Below are 13642 nucleotides of genomic sequence, written 5' to 3'. Positions count from 1 at the left end.
TGTAGCAGCCATTCAGAACATGTAAAGTGAAAGTAACAGAAAAGTGCAACCCAAGAGAAAGACTGGGTGTGAGGGACCCGTGATGAAGCGTTCAGTAGAGGTACTGAGCAATGACAACTGCTTTGTAGACTCAGTAAATAATTATCAAAGAGCTTTGTGACCTCGGGACAATCTGACAGAGCAGAGTCTGCGTTCATTCTTGTGCTGGAAAAAAAATTATATTGTGAAACAGCCAGCAGATGCTCTGTGCCATATGGGCTACTTGTTGCAGGGATGAACAGCAGTATGAGATGCTCGTTGAAGCTGTGGGAGGAAACTACAGCTACTGTCCATTTCTAAGTCTTCAACAAATGCAGAGACAAAAAAAAAAAGCGTCCTTACCGATAAAGGATCTAACGGGTGGATCCCTCTCGGGCCAACCTAACCCACGATCACTTGTGTGCCGGTAATCAGGCTAACGAACTAAACGCAGTTAGCCTGGATGTTCAATGATGCTAACTATGGAACTGTAACTGTAACTGCAGGACAAATTCTGTGTGGACCAAACCATCTCATTTTAGTTGTTTGTGGTTTATAGAAGTAGCCTCTGAATACCTGGATCACAGCACTGTGACATTTGCGAAGCGACAAAGTGGAAATTATCAACCCAACTGTCTTTGATTTAGGCTGCATGAGCTAAACATGTTGCATCATGATTTTTAATAAGGTCTTAGGGGCGCTCAAAACAGCACAGAGCAACAATACCACATGTCTAATAAACAGTTTCACAGCAGTCTTTGAAATTGAGAGCCTAACTACAGTTTTTATTATTGTTTTCTGATCTCACATTCATGCTCCCCTCTGACCAAGCAAACGGTTGAAAATAGAAACTTTCCTTTGCACCAACCTCAGACGTGTGCCTGATATAAAAGCTGCAGGGATTCTAAAAATATTACACTTGCACATGAATATTCAAGAGCTGTGGCAGATTTTTTTCCCCTGCTTCTGTTTCACTCTGCTTTTCCCATAGCGAAGGTCCTCCTCGTCCAATAAAGTCATTACATTAGAGAAATAGTCAAATGGGCTTCAATCATGACACGGGCAGTGGTCAAAGTGATTTGTCAAATGAATAGTGAAGCCAGAAACCTCAAGAGGGAACTGGAAGAGTTTGTATTACAATGAGCTGAGGGGAACATAACCATCTTAATGGAAGAGAGGTGGCCAGTAGGCAACAGGATCCTGGTCTCGCTCCAGGTCCTGTGAGAAAACACCAACGGAGAGTGAAAGTGCACTCCAGAATATTTTATAGTTTTTGCTTTGAATCAGCATTTGAAAGATGCTATTTTTAAAGCAAATGTCACAAGGTCTGTCAAGATGTCCAGACGATAGCCTGTATACAAAGATAGATGATGCATCCCACTTCCTCCCACTATCCAGAGATGAAGCTAAAATATCCCAGATTTGAACATCGCCATCTCAAAAACTGAACAAAAATAGATTTCCATGATACATGGATCAAGAAAAAACACATTAAATATTAGCACTGATCTGGATAAAGGGACAAATCCTGTATTTACTATTTCATTGTGAGAAATATATTTAGGGGACTTTACTGAGTGCTATTCTAGTTGAATCTGTGATTCAATAATAAACAGAACAACAAAACTGGAAAATTGGAATAATCTTTTTTAATACAACCTGCAACCTACCTAGTGCAGCTACTCAGGGATTTGTCATCATCAAGCTCCTCCATATTGAGTGGATCCAGTCAAGATGCTGAACATGCAAATGTTGCTTGATCTGATCTTTCATTTCACAAATTTTTGATGGTTTCCTGCATGTGCAACGAGCAACTTTGTGTTTGTGGAACTGAAACCTGATATTTCCTTTGATGCTTCCTGATAGCGCTAACTTAACCGCAACCTAGAGATGATGACTATGAAGCAACACAGAATTCGATGTCTTCCTCTAAATGTATGGACTTTCCTGCACTTGAAGACGCGTGGGTTTAAAAAACTCAATAGCCCAGAGTTCTCCAAATCTGCTCTTAATCAATCCAAGACCCTTTGGGAAATTAATAAACGTATGTTTCCTGGAGCATGTTGTTTTCTTTAACAAATGAGGTATTTTAGCAAAGTAAAACATCTCGTTGAAAAGAAAGCAAAAAGAAATGTTATACCAAGTGAGCACATTACAAAAATAAAACAACTATTTCTAGATGTTATGATGAAATCCCTTTTATCACTACATCCCAGCAGCGTCGGTATCCCTGAAGAGTCTCAAATTCCCTTAAGTGATCGCATTAAAAGCCTGATACTCCCAACTCTTACACCAGCTTAGTCGTGGTATTAACATTAACCATCAGTGACTCATCAGCGTGCAAAGTAACACAACAAAACAAATGGTGTTTTCACTAATATTAGCTTTAAAAAATCAGTTTCTCTGGAGATTTCTTCACATGTGCTCATGAGATCCATGTTTCAATCACAGGCGGACAGAGTGAAGACTGGTGTACACGAAACAAACCAGAGGTAAGTTCATAAAAGACACATACAAGCTGCCTTTTCACCATTTATTGTGTTTGTGGTTGAATGTGAATATTTTCTTTGATTCTTTGCCACAACAACTGTTGAAAAGGTAGCCACAAATGAATGGAGTATTCCCAGCGTTCCGATCATTACCACAACAATTATTTCCCATTTTGACGGTAAATAACCCCTTGTAGGCAAGGCATGACATCTGTGACCACATATAGTGCTATGGTGCTCGCAGAAATGTCCCCAGTCATCCTGTGTACAGTTACCATTGCAGACACAATCCATGCCATGCTGCAAGCATGATACTGCCAAGGACTTACTGGGCATTGGTCGAGTCCATACTGTACTCCTCCTGATACCTGGATGCAGCACACATGGACACAGATAGGCACAGATTAGGAGAGAGTGAAGTCGACAAAAGAGGAGAGGGAAGGAAAGGTTGAACAAGTAAATGATGCCACCGCAGTTTATCTGCATTCACTTGCATCAGGAGTCAATGCCAGCATTTTATAACATTGAGGAAGCAAACGAGCACAGTTTCTGCTGCGAGAAGGTGCAAGATGGGATCTCAAAGTATGCTAGCTATAGTTCATATTCATTTGGAATATAAAAAAGAAGAACATGAAACAACATATTGAGCACAACGGTTGATCCATAGACAGTAACTGAGATGGACGAACAAGTCTCTTTGTGTTGCTGCACACCACATAACTAATTCAAACCAAACTTTAGAAAACTTTGTCTACATTGACTTTTTGGTTTGGTCCACGTCCCAGGAGGCAATGTTAATGACATTTCCTGCAGCAAGCCACCAGGGGGACTATCAAGATGATTTGGCTTCACGTATTGGCAGCTGTCGTCCACCTTTATATACAGTCTATAGATCAAACCCATTGTGATTGGAAATTAGGTATTTCAAGTCTTTACCACTAAAACTCTATATGCATGTTAATACAAACATGTACAATGGAAATTAATACATAATGTATTTTAAATGTTTTTATTTATTCACATGCAGGCACATGCAGTACCTACACATTGAGTTTATTAAAAAAATAAGCTCCAGTTAATGGAAAAACAAATGAGACCCATAATGCAAACCACAGGGGATCAGTGGACACGCCCTTTAGGTCAATCTCATAGGGTGCTTTATAAAGATGACCACGGAGGAGAGGGGGATGTGAACCACTGAGGGACATTGACAGACAGAGAGACATACTCAGATATTGATTTTAATGGCTAGGGGATCAGAGGTTAAACACGCAGCTCTGATGTGATGCACAACTAAATGACTTGTGCACATATGGCTACGACTTCCTTTGACAACCATTTACTGAGGATGGACTTCAGAGATTTTACAGAGCATGCAGAATGTTATTCAGCTGCTTTACTGTGGATTGTGGACACTTTCATTCTATTTTTGTCCTGTATCAAAGTAAAACCACCAAACATTCATTCAGATTAATTTCATGAATGAACCTTTTTTAATCTTGATCCAACAAACCTGTATATATGCAGTACCATAATCACATCTCTACCACACTTACTGTACCCACAGTTACTGTAAAGCCATTTAGTTTTGATTGTTGGGACTCATTTTGTCCATTTGTCCATTGAAGCGTACCATTATAGCTTTGTAAATTGAGCCTCTAGTCTTTCAAGGTCAAGCGCAATATTGCTGCTGAAAATATTTCAAGCTGAAATATCAAAAAAATGTTGTATTATGTAGTTTAATTGGTTTTATTCTTGTAATTCAGAAATATTGTGTTGGTATACTATTAATATGATGAGTAAGATGCCTTCATGGTCCAAAGCACAGCTAAAAATACAAATTTCAGAAAAAGTGGATGGATAAAAATATAATTTAGGTTGATGTCTCTTTGAAGCGTGCGGATGATTAAAGCCTGTCTGTTGGTCAAAAGCGTTAAATAAGAAATGGTAAAGACGGTCCTTTAAAAAGGTCATTATTTGAAAGGTACAACTGCAAACTTTATGACAAAAGAAACAACATGATCCCATTAATGCCTTTGAAAACCTACTAATGGAGTGTTCATTGCATCCAGGAAGCAGCTAGGTCACAAAAGTGGACTTCCACCTCCAGTAATTAATTAAGAACCTTTTGCCATTTCAACAGCAGTGCACAGTCAATTATTAAAGTCCCCGGGAATCAATGAAACCATCACCTGTGGGATTCCACCAGTCAAAGGGCTTTTAGTGACGCTTTCAGAATGTTTATTCAGCTGTAACTTTCTAATAATGCTGCCATTAAAACAGTACGATCTACAGAACTTTGTCCTTCTTAAGGGGTTCTTGTCTCTAAAGCTGCTTTCAGATATTCACTGAACGTATATGAGTTACTCCATATTAGAATACAAGAGGAAAATTTGGAAAATTCACAATGAGCGGTTAAGTGTTTCTAACGTGACGGATTCAAAACTGAAAAATAAACGCAACCATCACATGAAAAATGGTCACACACGTAGAATACGATGAAGGTGTCAACCTGGAAAGACGCAGAGATTCAACAGCTTTTGGTGATAAGCAGATCACGCAGATGTGCTGCAAACAAAAAACACATGATTTCGACGTGAATGCGACGTATGTGACCTTGAATGAAGTTTTTAATCGTTATTTACACTGCATGAAAAAGCTGCTTTCCTTTTCGCAACAGACTGATGCACTGCATGTAGCAGAGTAACACTTCTGATAGCACTTAGCTCTAACACTACCAGTGTGAATCGTTGCCAACAACCCTTAATATAAGTAAGTTCACAAGTGAAACAAAGTATTAAATGATTTGTCTTCTCACCAGAGATGCTGCGCAAAATAAAAACAAGATCAACTCTTCTGCTGTGGTCTCACTGTTCGTTTGGTAGGTACACAAACACTTTAATGAGCAATAAAGATGCTATCTGGCTGCTAAGAGCTCTCTTTGCCTCCATTAGCCTCCAGCTGATACTAAAGGCTTTAGATTGTCTCATCCTCAGTCTTTCGAATATAAATCATGGAAAAACAAACCTCAAAAATTAGGAACACAGTTAGCACCACAATGTCCTTGAAGTGAATACGTTATTAGGGTACATAACAAGAAAGGAGTATATTGATCCTCACCTCTGTAGCAGATGTGGAATTCCGAGCCGAGCTACTAACACAGCAAGTGCAAAATCACCAGCACTTCCAAAGTATGCTCTGAATTACATTCACTGAGAGCTGCCTCCAGCACTGACTGATGGCAAGTGGGAGGGCGTCCCACACACACACACACACACACGCACACACACACACGCACACACACACACACACACACACACACACACACACACACACACACACAATCTCTGCACCAATTTCAAGGACAAATGGGATTTGTAGTTTCTAGGCCGTTCTGGAAGCTTGCCAACATTTTCGTGTAAACTACACATCCCAAACTGTCCCTCACACGTCACAGAGACAGCTCGGGTTCTCCCATCCAAAAATATGACAAGTCCTAACGCAGTAACTTAACACCTGGTTAAAAAGGATCACTGAGGGCAGCATTTCCAAAAACATACAACAAGAGTGAAAAAACAAGTCATGATCACAGAAAATACCTGTTTCTGACTGACTGGCAATTAAATCTTGTAATAGATCACACCTCCAGGAACAGTACCTCTGCTTCGTGCCACATTACCAGTTACAAGAACTTGAGAAAAAGTTATAACCAGCTGTTATATGACTGAAAGCAACCTGTAAATCTGGAGGAGGGAAAATATAATTGGAAACATAAGGATTTTTCAGTCTAACTGTGGTATAAGATAGAAAACAATGGATATTGCTGATTCTGCGTCATCCATTATTTTAACGCATCAGGACAGAGATGCTCTCTGACGATAACAAAAGGCAACTGCTGCCGAACAAATCCTGCTGCAAAGTCACTCTCTTAATGACAACACTGGAGTCCACACATATAACATGTCTATTGACACTGTACGTAGGAGCTGACATGAGCTTCTTTTCTAATTATCTCACATTCTCATGTTCGTGAAGCCTCCTAATAGATTTTCTGCTGGTGTTGACTAATGATTTCAAGCAGTTGGAGAAGGCAACATGAGAAGATGATCAATGATCCGACCTCCGCCACATGATGTACATCACACATCCAAACACACAAAGCAGCTCAGTTCATTAAAAAGGCCACTTGCATGTAATTAGATTGAAAATTTGAGTTTCACCTCTCAAGTTGACAATTTTATCCTCCTGGTTTAACGAACACTAATCATCAACATGTACCTGGGGTGTACATGAATGAAAGCGTAATTGTTCTTTGAAAAGCGTTGTGCTATAGATAAACTCAAATAAACTCAGATAAAACAAATGGGAGGACAAATGCTGCAGCAACAGTCATTTAAAACGATTGTACTTCAGCAGCAATGGGTTTTTAAAGGATCTAAATAAGTAAAACCGAACATTGTGAGGAAATATATCTTAATGAGGAACAAATTATTCTGTGAGTCACTGTGAGAAAGTAGTAACGATAAAACTCTGCATAAAAATTCCAACAAACTAAGAGAGAATATAAAATAGTTGAGACTATAAACAACAGACAGGAGGTTTGCAAAATAACACATCCTGTTGGTTCACATGAGATGCTTCTCTCATCAACACTGATCTTCGTATTTATTGAAACGGTGTAAATATCCTCAACCTTCCTGTTACAGCCCAACTGATCACTACCTACACCAGAAGTAATTCTCCTTTAGCTGCAGCAGATTAATGAAGATTTAATTCTCAAGGCGTGCTTCTGCTTTCATATCCTGAGGTGAAGCTCGACAATACAGATCGTACCTGGGCTCAGACAACAGCCAATTTAACCATTATTCTGCCCGCTGGAAAATCGGAGGACATCTGGTTGGGAGCCTTGGTCGTTACCAATGTTTCGCCCAGATTATCAGATAGTAAGAGGGGTTATTGACCCATTATTAAACTTTCTTACAGCCCGCACGGGGCGGCATCAATGATTATCAAACATGTTTAAAATTCAGTATTTAAAATCGAGATGATTACATCAGTTCTCTTACCATCGTGTTATCCAGACTTGTTTATCTGTCTGCTTTTGTTATCAGTATATAGAGCAAGTTGTCGCTCCATGCCACTTTCCATTTGTTTACATCTGCGTCCCCATGAGGTCTAATGAGAGACGTGGGTTCGTGCATGGCTGCCTTTGGAGCCATAATCTCAATAAAACCCTGTAGCATCTGATGTGCATATATTTTCTAATCTTGTTATGCGGGTGTGTTTGAGAATATCTGAAGACTCTCATGTGCATGATGCAACCTATTTCAAAATGGGTTCGCTTTGTAAAACTCCTGTGAGCCCATCTTCAAACTCGACAGATTATTTATAGTTAATAGTTTACCCTTGAATACGAGGGGTAGGACATTTCTGAAACTGAGACTGAAATTGCAATACAAACACCCACAATCCATCACACCAGCTGTCATTGCTGCATCTATATTCATTACATACATATTGAATACATTACAGCAAAAGACGAATAATAGCTGGGCCAAAAGTGTCTGCGTTGGGATAAGAAAAACAGTAAAGAACAGGGAGCATACAAATGATTAGTGTTGACTTTTGCACACAGATGAATTCACACTTAAATCAATAAAACCAATTATATGAACCAGATTTTTTATGATCTTCATATGTCCAGTTTCAAAGCAGATTTTCCCTGAAGGTGTTGGCAACAGCAGAAGAAAGCCATAATAAATCTGAGTGAGTTTCTTTGGATCATTTCCTGGGTTTAACAGATGATCAATCTCTCTGTTCTTAAAGATCCTCCAAGTCTCATTTACTGCCAACAGTATTTACATGTCAATACTATATAGAGTTTTCTATATACACAAACCTAAAGGGGATTCCACGGTGCTGTAAATTATGCAGAATACATAAATTCAGTGTGGTACGATATAGGAGCAGATTATTGATTCTCTCACTCCTCCCTCCACGTCCTCTCATTTCTCCAGCCAGCTCGACACAAATCCCACGGTGATCGCATTTCAGAAAGTAGAGAGCTCTCCGATTCCTGACAACATCCTGTCGGCCTCGGGGGGAAATTCAAGGGACTATGTAGACTTTGCAAATAAAATAAAAGTTTCGTCATTTCTGAAAGGCAGTAATGTGACAGGGGGACAATCCTCGGCAAACATCTATTCAATTATTTTAGATGTAAGAACTTCTGCCAACCTCTCCATACTGGCGGACAGTGGTCTTAATCTGGTTACCCAGGGCAACTGGCCAATTGATCCATTAGGTTTTACAGCCCACCGATTTTTGCGGATATTGTGTATTAGATTCCCACACAAACAGTCTGGCAGCACATTATATATCCTTTAATTTCTCACAACTGATCAGCAGTCAATATGCTCGTCTCCAGACCAGCTGTCAGTTGACTCACTGGCTTAAAGATCTTCATCACTCCAACAGATCTGCAGTCATCACTGCCACCAGCGAGGGAACACCACCAACACCGTGAGCCTCAGCATCGCCTTCATGGCACATGTCATAGTTCATACTTATTCACCGTCAGTATGTTTAATTAGGTAATCACAGCTGCAGGTCACATGTCTGTTTCATCATCATGAATATCAGTATTATTCCCACTTTTATCAGCACTATTCACGTAACTTCAAATACAGTACTACTATTCCAATTCCTGATACCGAGCTATACCGCAGCTATGGTTCAAAATGAAAGAAACTATCCTTTATCCGTATTTATTCAAGCAAAAGTGCACCAATCACCCAGATGCATTTTCTACCCAAGGTAAGTTTAAAGCAAATATGAAAAAAACTGTAAAGATGCCTCCAGTGTGCAAAGTCTCCCTGATGTATCTTTAAGATGATTTATGAGATAACGCTTCCAGCTCTATGACACAACATGGCATCCTCCTGGGTCTGTTACATACGATAGAGCAGCTAAGCTACAGACATTTTCCTTTGCAGAAGTGCTTGTGTTCAGCTTTTTAAACAGTGGTTTTAGTTGCCTAAGAAATTCAGTGCTTGTGGTGGACTTACATCACTGAAGGGTTCTCAGTGTGTCTTTATTATTGATGGGAGTTTATATAATTTTCAGAGAAGGAGGGAGAGCTACATTTTTTTTAAAGGTCCCATAAACTTGCGATTTCCATGTCTTAGCTTAGACCCATGACACCATGTAAGAAACTTCAACAATGATAATTTTCTTCTGCTTGAGCATTTCTGTTTAATTTTGTGGATCTATTTGGCTGATTTCAAACCTGACACACAATCACCACCATGTATGTTTTACCATGGAACCTGAGGTGGGTCTGGCTCAGCATCACTGACACAAACAGTCAGAGAGGCTCAGACACTGCGACAAAATTCATGTTCTTATCATTTGCTGATGTAAAATGGTTCCTGTACAGGTCACAGATTCATCTTCTGATGAAATATCAAATAAAACACTGGGATTGTATTAAATATGGGGTCTTTAATATTTACAGACTTCACACAGAAGAGCCTCAGGGTTAAGACTCAAGTGATGATCGAAAACACTTTTGTCATTATTTAATTACATATTTTGATTTAAATATATTGATCTGACATTGATAATGTCAAATAGATGCGTTTAAATGTTTTCCCCATGCCACTGTTGCGGCCGTTCCGTATTACACAAATGCTACAGCAAGTGTTCCACATTTCTGATCACAAAAATATCAACGCCCTCAAATACATTTTAACCAGGAGGAATATGTGCTGTAAACACTGAGAGATAACACACTGCACCACCAGCACATTGGCTGTGCAGTGGTGTTTGACACGCTGCCAAACAAGCACACCTAACCCGTGGATAAGAGAGTCTACCTGCAGCTCCCAAGTTGTTTTGTCTCTCTTTAAAAAAAGGAAAAGAAATCATGGCTCCCTCAGTCGTTACAGGCTCATCCCATTTTGCACAAACCACAATCTAATTTGTCTAGCAAATGATAGGAGAGTGTCCTCACAGTCGAAGTCTGCAAGCAGATGCGTTGGAGTGGTGCAGCCATGTGCTGAAATATAGGTTTATTAGAATAATGAAGGCACGTGAACACAATCACCCGTAGTTTGCTTCTTTTTTTTTTTCTTCAATCAATCTGGTTACAGCACAACTTCACCTCTTGCATGAAGCAGTGTGGAGAATTTCTCTCTCTCTCTCTCTATGGGATTCATAAAAATGTAATGTAAACGCAGCATTCATTGAATTATGTAATCACTATACACTGCAGCCATTAAAAGGATCCCAGCCATGCTGGAAGAGAAAGTGATTGACAGGAGAATCGTTGCAATCATTCATCCTCAGTATCTGTCATGAGAGGACTCATAAACAGGATGCGTTAACCCCACAGGGCAGAATATATCCTGTACCATTCGGTGCGTAACGATTATGTCATTCAAATTCCTTTGAATTTCCTTGGGATACACCAATTTATCGGTGACTAGATTTAATGATGATGAAATATCGATCAAGGCGCAACTTTCACGTCAGGATAATTTCATGCTAAGTTATTAAAAAAGACTTCATGCACCATGCGCTCGCAGCATCATGACATTTCGCGGATGCTGCATGTGTGCAAGCGGCTGCATCCACAAACATGCCACCCCGGTGCGGATCTGCGGCAGCTACCTTTGGCCGGCATCGCTTCCGAAAGAGCCCGTGGTCCGGAGAGGGCTGGAGGGGTTGACCCAGGTGGGCTCCGGGGTTTTCTGCACCTCGGTCTTGACGTCTGGGTCGATCTCCGAGGGCGAGGGCGTCAGCTTCGCGCCCGCCATGGTTCCGAGTGATACCTCCAGCAGAGACCCAGTATGTTCCTTCCTCCTCCTCCTCCTGGTGTCGGCGCACAGGCTCAGTCAGTCAGTCAGCGACCGACGGCGCCGGAAAACCGCATCCCCCGGATCACTGGTGCTGCACGAAGGCGGAGGGAGAGCGTCTCCCTCTCTGCCGCATCACGGGCTCCTCGCACGCACTGAGCGGAGCATCGGGGTGTCTCCTGGTCGTGGAGCGCTCATCCATCCCTGGTGAAGATGTCAGGTCCCCGTGCGTCTTCAACAATCACACGTCGTCACGATGTAACGTCAACCGCACGGCCGACCCAGCGGGCTCCACGGCGGGTTACATAACACAGATGGTCCGATTTAACGATCCGCGATCCCTCCCGATCACAACCAATCCTTCAAGATGAACATTTCCCGAGCAATCGCATGTTCCTCTTTTTTATTGATCTTGATTACAGGGGTGCTGAAGGTGCTATTGAAATTGTGTCAATCAATCAGTCACAACATCAATAAATCCTCATTATTCAGCTGCTGTTGATTTGTTTTGACTGCGGACAAAGAGGCAGAGAATAAAGACAAACCACAGACCCAGGAGCAGGTGGCCTAGATAAACACTCCGCTGCATGATCATACCAGTGTGCATGTAAAAACACATGCTACACCTGCAGCACATTAGTGTGTCAGCTGATCTCAGACCGCATGTTGATTTTTATTCATAGGGCTGGGGAATACACCAATGTCACTAATATATAGCAAATATTTTATCTTTCCAAATAAGCTTGTGATGTAAACACTGAGAAATGAAATGTTGCATCAATCAGCTCCATGAGCTTTCAAAGCTCCTTAACTGAAGAGGTGCACATTTCTAAACCAAAGGGAAAACGTGCAAGAAATCAACAGATAATTGTATTAATTAGATTCTACATGTTTTTAGCAGATTCAGCAGATACCCACTCAGCAACACAAAGGACCGAAGGGTTTAATCGATTCTTTGTCATGAAGGGAGTTTATATACCACAACATGCATTAATATCCGTCTGACTCTAACAACAAAAGTAAACATGCAGCACCATTTAAAATGCCTCCCTATGTGAGGTGACAGTGAGTCATTAAAGGGCTTTAAGGTAAATCCTGACTCTGACTTGTAACCTGAGCTGGGGGCAGGGTTTGGCTTTGGTTGTACAACAGGGGCATGTAGTGCAAAGCAGGATTAGCAGTAATCAATGTAAATTCAGGTGTTAACTCTGAGTTTTCTGTCCTTCAAAGTCCTCCTTCACCTCTAAATCACCGTGGCAGCTTAACCACACTGACAACTAACCTTTTTCTACGATCACCCCAACCGGTCGACACAGATTGCCGCCAACACTGAGTCTACAAGGCAGGATGAATGGAAGATAATGAAGTGTGAAAAAAAAAAAATGGCTAAGACTTTACATAATGTCCCAATTTTTAAACATGATTCAAATTTATTTCTCGTTTTCAAGAGATTAGCTCGCACATGTATTAGATCCCAGCTCACACACCTTCGTGCCATGAATTCAGAAAAGCTCTTCAAGATCAGGTTGATATTTCTCCTCTCTATTTCGTTATCATGATCGTAGAGGCCTATTTAACAAATTACGTGTTTATAGGATGCAGAGCAGCCAGAGGAGAGCAGAGGCCTCATTAGTGATGCATTTAGGAAATAACATAATGCAGGCCACATTGATTTTCACATGGCATTTTGGGTTCAGCGTTCGGGAAACACATTCAATTATCTGCTGATGGTTAACTTGGGATTTGCAAAATGGACCTGTGTATAGAGGGCTGGTTTTTTGTGTGTAAGATTTAGGTGAAAGGAAACTATCGATAGAAATTTAATGTAGAATAATCCTCATGATGTTTTCACTAGTTCGTTTAAACTAAACTGTATGAATTGTAGTTTTCTTTACCAGAAAAGGCCCTTTATATTTTAATACTTTATATTTACATGGAGGGGGGCCCTCTCTACGGAGGCCGCCATGTTTTTTTACAGTACTCCAGACTGGACAAACTAAACAACTTTTGAGTTTTTATGACAAGTGAAGGCTTCCACAGGTTCTTTTTCATGTTTGGAAGGGGGTGTTCAGCTGCAACATGCAACTTCAACAGTAGATATCACTAAATTCTACACACTGTACCTTTAATCTCTGAGAAAGAATGAAAATAGAAAAAAAAAAAGTTTAAAAAGCAAGCTACAACCTGATCTGAGATGCAACTGTGTGTGACTAAAGCATTGGTAATGATGTTACCAAGTTTCTCTGTAAAAATAATGGTTAGGGTGTTCTCCATCTC

The 13642-nt window shown here is 40.6% G+C and overlaps 1 protein-coding gene across 18 annotated transcripts in view; it reads right to left on the bottom strand.

Moving 5' to 3' along the window:
* LOC109636998 (potassium channel subfamily T member 1-like) overlaps positions 1 to 13642 on the bottom strand; it is a 161211-nt gene that overhangs the window by 133331 nt on the left and 14238 nt on the right. For 12 of the 18 annotated variants that reach the window (XM_069523384.1, XM_069523378.1, XM_069523382.1 and 9 more), the window contains one exon: positions 2837 to 2875. The exons of 4 other annotated variants lie outside the window; for them this stretch is intronic. In XM_069523384.1, coding sequence (XP_069379485.1) covers positions 2837 to 2875 — 39 coding nt within the window. Of the gene's footprint in view, positions 1 to 2836; positions 2876 to 11180; positions 11604 to 13642 lie in introns of those variants that run through there. 2 more of the 18 variants (XM_069523391.1, XM_069523392.1) reach the window with 2 other exon arrangements.

Source organism: Paralichthys olivaceus, chromosome 4 (genome assembly GCF_024713975.1).
Source record: "Paralichthys olivaceus isolate ysfri-2021 chromosome 4, ASM2471397v2, whole genome shotgun sequence".
In the NCBI taxonomy this organism is placed as follows: Eukaryota; Metazoa; Chordata; class Actinopteri; order Pleuronectiformes; family Paralichthyidae; genus Paralichthys; species Paralichthys olivaceus.
The sequence above is the reverse complement of the archived record's forward strand: the minus strand, read 5'-3'. Positions and strand labels throughout refer to the sequence as shown.